At 46.9% G+C, this 14520-nt stretch overlaps 1 protein-coding gene across 3 annotated transcripts in view; it reads left to right on the top strand.

The window, feature by feature from the left end:
• The window catches only part of LOC138491479 (ephrin type-A receptor 3-like), a 642080-nt gene that overhangs the window by 361638 nt on the left and 265922 nt on the right, over window positions 1-14520 (top strand). For all 3 annotated transcript variants that reach the window (XM_069617996.1, XM_069617995.1, XM_069617997.1), the window contains exons 7-8: window positions 758-920; window positions 3214-3322. In XM_069617996.1, coding sequence (XP_069474097.1) covers window positions 758-920; window positions 3214-3322 — 272 coding nt within the window. The remainder of the gene's footprint in view (window positions 1-757; window positions 921-3213; window positions 3323-14520) is intronic.

The raw sequence follows: 14520 nt of genomic DNA, 5'->3' as shown, positions 1-14520 counted from the left end.
CCGTGGCATACTGTGCTTCCGTGCACTAACCTTTGAGTATGGATGGTATGCCGTCTTTCTTGCACCACAGTTTGATGGTATGTTTCTAGGCCTGTACCACTCAATTTAACTGCACGTTGTGTTTGTATTGCATTGTATTGTATTGTAACGATATTTGTAATGGGAGACAGAGAGGAGGAGAGAAAGCAATTCACTCTGAAACAGCAATGTTTTAAGTTGTTTACGGAAGCTGGATAAGACGTGGTTGCTCCTAATATGATGCGAGAGAGCATTCCACAGTCACAGGCCCAACACCGAAACTGATCTGCCGCCATTTCATTCATCTCCTTACTCCTTTTCGGGATAGTTTGAATTACCGTGGTTAAACATTCAGTGTGTGGTTAGGCTGTGTTTTGTAATTAATAAAAATGAGTAATCCCCGGCAGGGGAGGGGGAATTTCGACCTCTCAGCCAATGGGAAGGCTCAGAGCATGGGGCTTATTGCTGAAGTATGCCAGGCAAAAAATAATTTAAGAGAAAACTATGGTTTAAATCACATTAGTCAAAGTTTTTGTTTTTAAAGTTGTAAAGGGTGGGAGGTAATATTGATGTGTGTGCAATGCAAGCTCCTGCTACTCTAACTTTATGACGAGGGCATGCGATGGTGGCAATTGCTTGCTGCTGCCCAGTCCATTCCTGAGCACCTCCCATCAAGGAGGCGGAGAGCGCCCAGGGATGTAGCATTTTTTAACATTTACTTTATTTATGTTAATAACAGAACCAAAAAGACCAGAACTACACAGTCCTGAAAACAAGATCCAACGTCATGACGGTGGATGGCCTGAAACCTGGGACCACGTACATTTTCCGGGTCCGCGCTCACACCGAAGGTGGCTTTGGGACATATGGAGGGGAAATTGAACTTGAAACTAGCAACGAAGGTGAGTCACCACCATGTATGTGTTGTGACCCCGCTTTTATGTCATTTCTCTTTTTAAAGCTGTGTGTTATTTCAGAACAAATTCTCAAAGCTGACCTCTCTCTCTCTGTCGCTGTCTCTCTCTCTAACTCTCTAACTCTCTAATTGACTTTTCCTCCATCTTGACACACCTCTCCCGCCAACAACTCTGTGTCTAGAGATAGGGTCCACACTTGGCACATCTCTCAGCCTGCACTTCTGTATTCCTGGAGCATTATGAAGCTCATAAAAAATGTAAGCTTAGACTAGAGCCATCACAAGCAACACTTGACCCTCTAGCCACTCAATCCTTTGTGATGAGCGCCATCATGGGTCTATCAACCTAAATCACTATCGCTTTAGTGCTGGAAGATAGGGAGGAAAGCTCAGGGGCAACGTGCTGGCCTTGGAAGCAAACGAGCACCACGGGTTCGATCCCCGGGTCCGCGCTTAGTAACCCCTGGGTATTAAGTGCGTTATAAATAACCTATCATGTCATAGTTTGATACTAGTATAGTCACTCCATATAACTATGAGGCATCCTTTGCATGCCTCTCGCATTCCTTTGCTATTTCATTTGCAGTTCAATTCAAGAAGGATGGAGAGGTTGATGGTTTTAGGGATGAGTCAAAGTTATGATGATCTTGTTTGGCACAGTGGTAGGTGGTTGGATGTGTTGGAGGAGGGCTGGTTGGCTGAATGGGTTTGTGCAAGCAAGAACAGTTAATAGATGCAGTGATGGATTCGTTTGGTGGACCGACCAAGTTATTAAAGTCTTAGTTGCGGTGGAAAAACAACTGGAAAACAAAACGTCTGTTCATTGAATTGACAGATGTCTAAATACATGACTTAACAGTTTAGTCATTGTACAATATAAAGGTATGAAATGATAGTATGGTACGGTGGTATGTAGGACAAAACAGTATATCGTGTTAACATCTTTCTGAGAAGGCATCGCTGCAATAACGAAACAGCTGAAAACAAACGAAGGGGATTTCTGCGGAATGAATGAATTGAGCTGAGGGAACTAGTAATCCTCAGCAAAGCCCTGCTGACCAATCCCTTCTACCCGAAGGTTTCGGTTTTCCAGATGTAACTATGGGCACAGGACCCTTTATAATAACCCCATATGCACTGGCATACAACGATATTTTATATGTAATATATCAAACATTTTTTTAAAGAAACCAATCATACTTGAATAATTGTGAATGTCCTTTAATTGTAGATTAATTATTACATTAATTATACCCCTCCCCCCCCAGTGGGTTCTTTATTCTGAGTCTATATAATATAAGCTGGTACCAGCTACAGGTACCCATTGTACAAGGCATAGGCAACAGAATAAGACATTGTCAACAACTAACTGTCTATGTCATGAAAATCAGAAAGGTTGGCACAGAGTGGATTTACCATACATTATTTATTGTGTGGACACTGGAGGCCTGTGGAAAAAGAGCTAATCCCATGCAATCAGGGACCGAGCGAGAGATGGGGGAGTCTGGGGAAGAATAAACCGGATGAGAAAGGGGTGACGCTAGGAAGAACGAATAAACGGGCAGGGGGCATGGTGTGCTGGTAAATTAAAGGCTCACTGAAAAGAATAGTTGGGAGTGACAATCCATCACCCTCTGCTGCTTGATTTCATATCTATCAACTGCTTTGATGCCTGAGTAGGCCTGTGTGAATACCTGCATTATTCTATAGGCACCTAATCCCTAATGCATGAACAGCCCAAACAGTGGCCATCTATCTATCATATCCTTCAGGAGGTCTAGTATCCCCCAGCACACTTTCCTATACACCCTTGCATGAGTTACATGCTCTTGATCGTAGAGCAGCTTTGCTGAATGCATCGACACAGTGCTACACTAATGGCAATATATATTCTTCTGTACGTCTTACAACATATTGGTGTTAGGGCAGCCTCACCACGTGCACTTTCTTTACCACCAATATGCACTCTTTCCTATAGGTTATTCGAAAACTGCAGTCCTGACTGTGCACACTTTCCTGTACATCATTTAGATGTTTTGGAACCTTTCTGTACATAGATATTTGGGGAGATTGCGCTGACGAATGGCATCACCATGCACTTTTTCCTTTCCGTTAACCTATGTGTACCCTATACTCTCAATGACAGAAGCTCCTCATTGTGCACACTCTCAGGGGTTCATTGATCGTTCGTTTCTTGCAGTGTTTACCAGTGGTGAGTTTGTTTGCAACATTTTGAGACATAAGCATGTGACCCTCTGTATATTCTCACTGTTTTCCAGACATGATCGCTATTGGGGACCCCAACCAAGCCACAATCCTGGCCATTTCCATCGCAGGCGGGGTCATCCTCTTGATATTCCTGGTCACCTGCTTCGTGGTCAGCGGGAGGTAAGAACTCTATTTACACCTTCAGGTCCCCACTCATAGACCACCTGGTCCAGTCTTCAGAAAAACATTCCTGTCCAGCCACTGCCACCCACTTTCACTACACCAGGGGTCCGCAATATGGTTTTCTCCAGTTGTTCTGGACTACAAATCTCATGATCTATCACCATTGAATCTTCTGGCTAGGGCTGATGGGAGTTTTGCTCTAAGAAATATTTAGAGCTAAAGGTTGCATACCACCCACACTACGCTGTTAGAGATGTGCACATACACAGGTTCCTTTCATTCTGGTTGATGGATTAGGGGTGATTTATTACTTCTACTGTGGCCATATGTTCATTTTATTCAGTAGACACCACTGCTCCTGCACCTGAAAAGATTATTACATCCATGCAAAGTGTCCCCACAGCTTAATGTTGTTTCTTGTATCGTGGTGGGCTTGCCAGTGAATCACCCAGGGCAATCATAATGATTGATTTGTTAATTCGATTTTGAAACTAAGGACTTTGAGAGAGTGTTCAGGCTCAAAAATGTACTTATCTGCAATAAAATCGGCAGATACTCATACAAATACAGCAAAACAACTTGCCCAGATTGGTAGTAGAGTTGTGGCCATGTTGCGTGGATCATTAAAAAAAAAAGCTCAACGCTACCACCAAGTCCATTGACTGTGCTTTCGAAGCAATGAATAATAATGTCTTGCCTCCCCAAACACTTGCCTCCCTGACCGGGTCCACGGAGACTGGTGTCGGAGCATTGCTGAAGCTGTGTTTCTCCTTGATTGCCCTATTGATCTGTGGAGCTAATAATCCCCCATGGCCCTACGGGAGCTGCTGTGATGCTTCTTAGATTGCTCTACAGCCCCCTGCTTGCTCTGTGCAGCAGGTGCAGTATGTGATCTGCGTGCATAGGGGCTTGCGTCCCGAGCAGCAGGCCCGATCCGGGGCTGGGCGGGGGCGGCAAAAACTCTGCTAGCTGTGCAGATGTAGAGCGCTGCGGTGGAAGGAGATGATGACGAGGGAATGGAGAAGGATAGAGACCATGAGTGTGTAGGAACATGGGATTGAATGATGCAATGAATGCATGAGTTAATGAATGAAATAATGGATGAACGAATACATGAAAAAGACGTGTATGCAGAGCCACGTTAAATTGAATCCTCTGTATGTACTTCTTGTCTTGAGAAAAGGAAGTATAAGGGTTAGGGGAAGTGAGTGAAGTAAACTGGTATTATTTGGATAACATAAACCATGCTTTGGCTATGTTCAATACATTATTGCTCTAAGGAGCAGAGACAGTAGTGTAGCCAGGGATGCAGAGGGGGGAGTCTGCCCCCCACCCCATGTATTCCCTTGGTGCACAATGCACCCACCAAACTCACACTGGCATCTTATTAGACACCCGGCCTGGCACCAAAAGCTCTCTCTCAGAGGTAATGCTTTGTCTTACCAACATGTATCCTTGTTGCCACAAGAAGATTCAAATTGGGGTGATTTTCTCTAAAGGCTAAGACTCTTGCTGCCAGATCTGATAAAAGTTGAACGAGTACAGGATGGGATCCATTGCAACATGCAGTTCGAGGGACCATGAGGCCCAAAGGTGTGTCCACCTTGCCTGCTATTTGCCAGAATGGTCTGGTGATCCCGGGAAAGGAGGCTACTTTGGCAAATTCTGAGAGTTTCATGGGATGGGGAATAAAGGGTATCGGGTGTTTCCAACGATGGAAGCTAAGTACACTCTTCAATTTAGAATCCAGGGTTTGAACTCTCTTCACCTGTAAAGTGGCCTTTTGAAGGAAATTGACAGGCATCTGTATTTAAGGGTGCTAAGTTGTGGAAATGAAGAAACGTGAAGATCCAACCAAATGTTTGGCTGGATCTTCTTCAAAGACGTTTGCACTGGGTGTCTCGGGTTTAGATCCTGGAAAAACACTGAGGTTTCACTTGTAACAAATACTCCCTAATATGCCTACCCATTTATTATAGTATCATTATGATCCTGTTTTTCCTCCAAAACATGGATAATTGAATTAGAATTGCTTTTGACCTTCATGAGGGTGTAAGGTATCCAACATTATGTGGGAGAGGGGGGATGAAGGGGAGTGGAGCAGACCTATGAAATTGGTGACTGAGAGCATAAACTGATGACTGGGGTAGGCCGCAAAAGACACTGTGAGTAAGATATGATATGATATGATATGGTATTTGTAACGCGCCTATACACAAGTGTTTCAAGGCGCGACGAGGCAGGGAGGGAGGGAAACAAGGGGAAGACAGACAAACGATCCTACTAGGCCAGGTGTCATTCAGATCGCGCAAGTGCAGAGGTAGGGGGAAAAGGAGAAAGTGCAGGGGGAGGAGGTGGGGGGGAAAGTGCAGTACACGGTAAGTAGCGTAATAAAATAATAAATAATAAATAATAAATAAAAGGGCCAGCTGGTGGCAAGTGCGAGGTAAGTGCAGAGCAAGTGCTAGGAAGGGGGCTGTAGGGATACAGTGACAGTCCCACAGTGCAGGGGGAGCCAGGGAGGCAGTGCAAGTGGAGAGTGGCTGGGCCCTGGACCGAGGTCGCTGAGAGTGGCCAAGATGCAGGTTTAGTTTAAGAGATTTTGTTGTGGCGAGACAGCAAAAAGACATATTGCTCCACTCTCCCTGCCCCTCTCGTTGTCTTCTTTTCTTGACAGCTCTATCAGAGCCTTGTTTTTTTTTTCCTTCCCTGAAGCATGCCCCCCTTTGGCTGTGTCTCGATAAGTGGGGAAGCTAGCGATATCAGAACATGCTGTTCTGAAGGTGCAGCTCTTCAGTTGGCAGGCTGCATGAAGGGACTTCAGATTTCAGCTGTGAAGGTGTCCACGGCGTGAGAAAAACGGAAAAAGCCCACGAGCAAGGCAACCCAGAAAGAGAGAGAAAAACGTGCTTCAGAGAAGCTGCACTCTACAAGAAAGCACTCCGCCTCTATCCTGCTCCCTCCCAGGCTACAGCCGGGGCACAAATTAACGCTGCCATAGGCAGGGTTCCATTTTGACACTCCAGCCCTAATAAGGGAAGCACATGTTCGGCTTTTTAGATCCTATTGGTACTGCCCCTCTCCTGGTGGCCTCCCAGGCAGCCACCTAGAACTGCATTATTGTACCGCAGGCCCTGTCAGAGCCTTTTTCATTGGCTCCACAGACTCGAACTCTTAAACATTAAGGGGATGATTGACAAAACGTTTTCTTATGGGATTGTGCCATTATAGAAACGCTTCTGTGAATCGGGCCCTAAATGTGTCTTTAAGACTCGAAGGTAAGATCAGGCCCTAAATGTGTCTTTAAGACTCGAAGGTAAGATGACCAGACGTCCCAGTTGGGGTGTCACGTGCCGGAGAGTGGCCGGTCACGTGACACGGAGAACCAGGGAGAGAGGAAAAAAAATAATAAATGAGACCACCGGAACTGGCGTCAGAAGGTCAGTCGGGGTCTGAGCACCATAAGGGGCGGTTGTGTTTCTTTCTGCGCATCGACGCACTACGCCATATTATTTGGGCCTGATAAACGTAGCATTAAGCCCTGACTGGTGTTCGACATACATCACACTGGCGACAAAGGTTTTTACAAGACCACGCGCGCATCTAATGCTGTAACTTCCAGAAAGAATAGTGAATGTGAGGTGAGAAGCTCATTGACTAACGGCCGCATATTAACACGCGCGTATACAGTCCTCGTTTTCACACCCCAACGTTCCGTTACACGCTCCGTTATAAACAAAATAAAGCAGAGTTTCACTGAGCAACCCTAATGATCTGTAACCTTTAACAAGAACAGAAGAAAGCACAGATCAACGTTTTTTTTTTAAACTGTAACGTTGGTTAGCACAAGGAAAGCACATATATAAACACAACAGTCAGCATAGCTTCCAATTATCAATGGGGAAAAAAAACTGAGGTGAAGCTGCCGAGAGATATTTCCAAACACCCAAAGCATCAACCATGGATATTGATGAGTGAAATCAAGCCAGTCTGGGCCCACATTTTTTTTTTCTTCTTCTTGTTCTCTATCCAAGTAAAGATTCAATTTGTGAAACGCCACAGCACCAGCTATGTCCAGCACTGAGACAAGCCCTGCTAGGACTGGGGCGAGCTCGTCAGCAGGGAGAAATGCCAACTCAGACCACCCTGACCCAGCACTGACTACCCTTATGCCACCTTTTGACCCATTTACAACGGGTGCAGCCATACGGTGGGAAATCTGGTTACAACAATTTGAAATACACCTGGATGCAAGAGTGATCACTTTAGCAAAGAAGAAATGCACATTTCTTCTACTCAACATTGAAGCGGCGGCACTACGCCTGTTCAACGCAATACCAGATCGTGGAGACACAAATAATTATGATGCTGCCAAGAATGCCCTCACCAACATGTTCAAGCCCAAACTCAATCCAGACTATGAACGTTTTCATTTCTGCATGGCTAGACAGCGTGAAAATGAGACAGTGGACAAATTCCATGCACACCTACGTGAAATGGCAGTTGGCTGTGAATTCCCTAATGAAGAGTTTGCCATCCGTCTTCAAATCATAAATGGAATTTCGTCTGAAAAACTGAGAAGGGCCATTTTGTTAGAGAGGAACATAAGCCTATCCCGAATCTTAGAAATGGCGTGCTTGCATGGACAAACAGAAGACCAAGTGGCAGTAATTGAAGCAGCAATGCAAAGACTCCTGCTCGACAACCCAAAGCCAACGGAAGACATCGCTGCCATAACGAGACACCAGAACACTCGAGAACAGGGTGAACGAAGAGGAAACACTATCAAAACCCAAACATCGCAAGGGAGAGACAAGGCATGCAAATGGTGCTGAGGTCCGTGGCAGAAGGGGGGAGTCCTGCCCTGCATGGGGATCGACATGCCGCAAGTGCAATCGTCTCAACCACTGTGCAGCTGTCTGCCTAAACCCACCAAATAGAAGCGATCAAGAACAAACAATGCGCCAAACATATGACAGCCTGAAGGAATTTGGCCCTCGAGGAACACCACGCCAATCAAGGAAAAAAGGAAGGGCGAGATCAGTAGACCACTCCCAGAGATCACCAGATACAAGTGAAAGTGAAGACAGTGCATCCCCCGATAGAAAGGACCATGACAAGTGGAAGAAGAACAGCAAACGAGAACACAGAGTTCATCTCATCTCAGCTGTAGAGCGGCAACGGTCCAGACAACGGAAGAGGCCATCATGCACTGTCATTTCTGACAGAGAACCGCTGCGAGTGGTCCTAGACACAGGCACAACTGTCAATGTAATGGTAGTATCTGCATTTAATAAACTTCACCCGAAGCCCAAACTCCAAGAAAGGAAGGTCAGACTATATGGATATGGCTGCAAGAAACCTCTGCCGGTGCAAGGGTCGTTCAAATCTGACTTTTCTCACAACAGAACCATGTGCCGGGCACGAGTCTACGTCATCGATGCAGGCTGTGAAACACAGCTAAATAGTAGAACCGCTGAGAAACTGAAATTAATTAATTTCGCTTTCAACATTCAGTGCAGGGAGATCGATGAGTTGCTGAAACAACATCACAGGGTATTTCAAACCATCGGGTGTCTAACGGGCAGATCCATCAAACTCCACATTGACCCCACCATTGAACCAAAAGCAGTACATCATCACAAAGTACCATTCCACATGAGGGAAGCTGTGAAAAAAGAATTAGACCAACTAGAAGCAGCGGGCATCATTGAGAAAACGTCAGGGCCAATACCGTAGGTACCCCGCTTGGTAGTCGCGAAAAAGCCCAAACAACCCAATGCAGTACAAATCTGTATTGACATGCGGCTCCCAAATGCAGCTGTCAGAAGAGAATGCCACATTACACCAAATATAAATGAACTTATCGTTGACCTGACTGGGACAACCATCTTCAGCAAACTTGACCTCAGGTCTGGATATCATCAACTCAAATTAGCTAAGGAGTCGAGATACAAACCTACGTTCTCCTCCCACCTTGGACTACGACGCTATAAGCGACTAAATTTCGGAATATCATCAGCTGCTGAGGTATTCCAGCGTGAGATTCGGAAAGTCCTGACCGGCCTGGAAGGGACTATGAATATCAGCAATGATATTATCGTATATGCATCCAACGAAAGTGAACACCTCAAACACCTTGCAGCGGTTTTACACAGGCTAGAGGAATCCGGATTGACCCTGAATAGTGAAAAGTGCGAATTTGGAAAAGAAGAATTAAGTTTCTTTGGCTACATTTTCAATGTGAAAGGAGTGTCACCAGATCCTGCCAAAGTCAATGACACCAAGCCTCCAACATTCGTCACAGAAGTACAGAGTTTCATGGGAATGGCGACATATTGTGCGAGATTCATTCCAGATCTCGCCACCATTGCAAGTCCCATCCGTGAACTTACCAAGAAAGACCAAAAATGGGAATGGTTGCCTGCTCACCAACAAGAGTTCCAGCAGATCAAAGAAACGCTTTCTGCATACACAACAATGGATTTCTTTGATATCAAGAGGCATACAGAACTTCTAGTTGACGCTAGTCCAGTTGGCCTAGGAGCTGTACTTACCCAGACAGACAATGATGGAAATGTATACCCAATCGCTTTTGCAAATCGGGCGCCAACCAAAACAGAACAGAATTATGCACACATAGAGAAGGAGGCCCTTGCTATTGTATGGGGATGCAGGCATTTCAAAGTTTATTTGTTGGGCAAGCAGACAAAAGTATTCTCAGATCACAAACCACTTAGTCCAATTTTCAGAGGATCAGCACCTCATCCACCAGCACGCATAGAAAAGTGGGTGCTTCAACTCCAGCCCTACAATATAGAGGTGGAATACCGACCAGGGACAGACAACCCACCTGATTATCTGTCTCGCCACCCACGACCCGCTACTGAGGAGGAAGAACACCATGCGAGGGAGACGGAGGAACATGTGTGCCATGTAATAGCCTGTGCCCGACCGCAGGTTTTGACTTTGCGAGAAATAGCCAACGAAACCGAGACAGACACCATCCTAACTCATACCATAACCGCCATCCAGTCAGGGAATTGGAAGAATTTCCTTGCCTCCATGGCTCAACGCACTGCAGCGGCCCAGGTTAAACTTCAATCCCTTTTTGGAATCCGTCATGAACTTACTGTAGCCCCCGAAGGGATAGTACTAAAGGGCCCTTGCATTGTACTACCTACCTTGTTAGAAGGGCGAGCCCTCAAACTAGCCCACAGTGGGCACCAAGGTATGGTGAAAACAGCATATTTGAAGTCCAGGATGTGGATGGCCAACATGCAACAGAGAGTGATGGAACTAGTGGGATCTTGCGCAGCCTGCCAAGCCACTCGGAGAGCTGAGAACCCAGAACCTATCATCAGTGCCCCAAGAAGCAGTAAACGGTGGGAAGCTGTAAGTATCGATTTTTGCACCATTGCTGGAGAAGGCTACCTTCTTGTCTTAATTGATGAATTCACCAGATATCCTGAAGTCGAACATGTGGCGTCCACTGATGCCGAGAACATGACTATTGCATTATAGAAAACATTTGCAATACACGGGATCCCATCACAAATCAAAAGTGACAATGGGCCCCCCTTCACAAGCCAAGATCTACGCCAGTTCTTTCAAGATCTCAACATATGGCACAAACGGATCACCCCAGGATGGCCGCAAGCGAATGGTGATGCTGAGCGATTTATGGGGTCACTGAACAAAGTTATCCATATCGCCAAGGAAAAAGGACACTCATGGCTGAAAGCAGTGTATCGATTCCTGAGAACCCACAGGCAGACTCCACACTCCTTGACAGGAATCAGCCCTGCAGCGCTCATGTTTGGAGTACCCATACAGTCAGAACTCCCTATACACCCCTGTTGGGTAGTGCCTGAACCAGATCTTCCAACTATAGAGGCCAAAATAGTGAAACAAAATGAACAAGAGAGCATTTCTCGATGAGACAAACACCGGGAGCTAAGACCTGGAGACACAGTAATTGTTAAGAACCGAGCCACCCCCAAGAAGATGTCCCTCAATTTTGAATACTAGCCTTGGACAGTCAGTGCCGCAAATCATAGTATGATCACGGCCAGTCGAGGAAGTGAGACTGTGACGAGAAATATTTCACACTTCAGGAAAGTACTGGCTGAACTGTGGGAAGAAAGCCAGGAAGCTGCAAGAGAAGAACCTGGATCGTTTTGCCGGACACCAAGTCAGTCGCCTTACCGCTCGCAAAACCAATTGACACATGGACTCTATGAGACACCAAGAGAACCGAAGACTCCTAGTCGGCATGAAGAGGAAGTTCATCCTGAGAGCCCCCCGGCAGATAACCCAGAGAGATGCAATCCCTGATACCACCTGAGGCAAAGACCAAAACCATCGTCCTGCCTGCATGGCCATGTGGTGGATGGAATCTACCAGCAGTTGAACTTGCCCAGATAAACCTTATAGACTCGAATAGACTACACCTGTTTTTGTCGGTTGTTGCTAAGGGTTATTAAAACGTTCCAAGTTGGGGAGGAATGTGGTGTCACATGCCGGAGAGTGGCCAGTCACGTGACATGGGGAACTAGGGAGAGAGAAAAAAATGAGACCACCAGAACTGGCGTCAGAAGGTCAGTAGGGGTCTGAGCACCATAACGGGCGGTTGTGTTTCTTTCTGCACAGCGACGCGCTACGCCATATTATTTGGGCCTGATAAATGTAGCAGTAAGCCCTGACTGGTGTTTGACATACATCACACCAGTTTTGCCAAGACTGTCCAAGAACTGGGCCCTCTGTACTGAGAGGTTTTTGTACTTAAAAACCCTGTCCCGGTTTTGTGGAACGGGAGGGTCAACACTTAACAGCTGTGACTGGATAAATCACCACATCTCCCTTATTTACCAATTCACATTAACACGTAAGCCACCCAGGGCTGGGCTCAAACCCCCCCATGCCTTTCAGTTACCAGCCACATGCCACACCTTTCAGTTAACAGCCACCAGCCACATGTCACATGCGTTAACTGCCACGGAGACTGCTTGAGTGGGCTGAGCAGGGGGGCATGCACAGCTGAAGAGTGAACACCCGTGACACGTACATTTAGGATACTATGCCGGCCACATTTTTTATTCCACAGAAATATTAATCAATTCCAAAACGTTACATTTCTTAAAAACACAATCATTATCAATCATTTTGCACTTTTTAACACTTCTACTGACAAGTGGTTCAGGCAGACCATGGCTTCCCACCCTTCAGGGGTTGCACATAGTGATAAGGCCCTGCCCCCTCCCCACAATGCCCTTCTTGGGAGTAGTTGCCAGGAGGCAGCTTTTCATTGGGCCCAGCTGCCGCCCAACCCACACCAACCCCACTCCACTGCCCGGAGCCTCCGGTACTTGCTCCCCATTCCATCTCCGGGATCCCCGGAAAGGAATTTTAGTATCCCCATGGTCCTCCCCCACCTCTACTGCGCTCTCCTCCTCCAGTATAAACGGGGTCGGTGGGATGGGAAAACAAAATCCTACAGTGGTTGAGGGCTCAGGCAGGGTGGTGCAAGCGTGGCAGCAACAGTCTCCACTAGAACGAGGCAGAGATCTGTGCTTTCCTCATTGCCAGGGGCCCCTTCCAAGCACAAATTAGCACCACCGTGCCCGCATGCCATGACCTCTGCCTGCAAAACCGTCCCAGCCCACCACTAGTGGCAACTGGTTTAAACAGGCATCCGCCTGCCACTTCCCCACTGTCCCCACAGGCTTTTGCCTTTGTGTGCTGAGCAGGGGGCATGCCCAGGTGAAGAGTGAACATACTTGACACATACTTTTTGGATACCATTCCGTGCCCCGTTTTAAATTCCACAGCAAATATATATCAACTCCAAAAATATGACATTTCTTAAAAACACAATCATTAACAATCCTAACGCACTTTTTAAGACTTCTACTGGCAAGTGGTCCAGGCGGACCATGGCTGCCCGCCCCTCAGGGGCGGAGCATGGTGATGAAGCCCTGTCCCCCCCATGCCCTTCTCGGGAGGCGTTACCAGGAGGCAACCCCCTTATTCACCGGGCCCATTTCCCCCCCCAGTCCCGCCACGCCCTTCCCTGGTGGGACCCTCCATTAGCCGTTCCCCATTCCATATCTGTGTCCCCATGGTCCATCCCCGCCTGCCACAGGGGTGCGGACATGCCAGTCCGTAACCCCTCCACCCCCCGCCCCCCGAACTGCACCAATGTTCTTATCATGGCCACATAGTTCTGTAAAAATAGTTCAGTTCCATGGTGGGATCGGTGCACCACATCTTGGTGACAAGTCGCTCGGCCCCTCAACAGGACATTCCTGACAATTTGTAGGGGCCTGCGTCATGCGGCAAGCCGGGCCAGTTTTTTGTTTAGTTTCTGTGCAGACATGGCACCCCCAGATCAGTCTTGAAATGATCTGGGACCAGACAATCAGTGCCCCCGGGCAGGCTTGTCTAAACCAGGTAAACAAAGATAACAAGTAAATCATCAGATTGTTCATGCCTAATTTCACCAGGTAGTTTCCCCCTATGTGTAATATCACTAATGCGGTGCTCGGCAGCCCTCTCCTTATTTGACCTTCCACCAATGAAGGTACTTGGCACACTAGTAGGCCCTCATGACTAATCCAGTGGATGTCAAAATCTGTCATTTCAGACAGCAACCCTGCACTCTCTGTTCCATCCTTCTTATGAACGAGTGTCCTATGACCCACACCACCGCTTTAACCACATCCCTGCTCAAAGCGACAAAAGGACAGTATGTTAGTCGCATCACAGTATTTTTTTTAATGCACACTCCCCTCATCCCCTCCTGCGTAATATTCCATCATTTTAGCACAGGAGGTGTGGCCTGATGTAACCCTTGTGTGCGTGTGATTTCCACCACCCAATTGCTTTAATCTGTCTTTCCTCGTACCCCCACCCTGCAGGTGTGGTGGCTGCCCCAATTCTGAAAGAGTATGGGGTGAATCCCATCCCCCCATGCTCCACTTTCTCTGTTGCTTTTTCAAACATCTTCCAGCACTGGTACCTGTATAGGCAAGCCCTGTCCCTGTGTAAAAACAGTGGGTCCCCTCTGTACAATATGCCTGGATTCGCCCAATTAGGCAAATAGCTGTCATAGCATGGACCATCATTGTCACTCTGACCCCTTTTCCTTCCTGATCCGTTTTTGACCTTTTTCAACCATATTTGAGCCAGGGCAC

The sequence above is a fragment of the Ambystoma mexicanum genome, chromosome 10, assembly GCF_040938575.1.
Source record: "Ambystoma mexicanum isolate Mex_15411 chromosome 10, UKY_AmexF1_1, whole genome shotgun sequence".
NCBI classification, from domain to species: Eukaryota; Metazoa; Chordata; class Amphibia; order Caudata; family Ambystomatidae; genus Ambystoma; species Ambystoma mexicanum.
The sequence above is the reverse complement of the archived record's forward strand: the minus strand, read 5'-3'. Positions and strand labels throughout refer to the sequence as shown.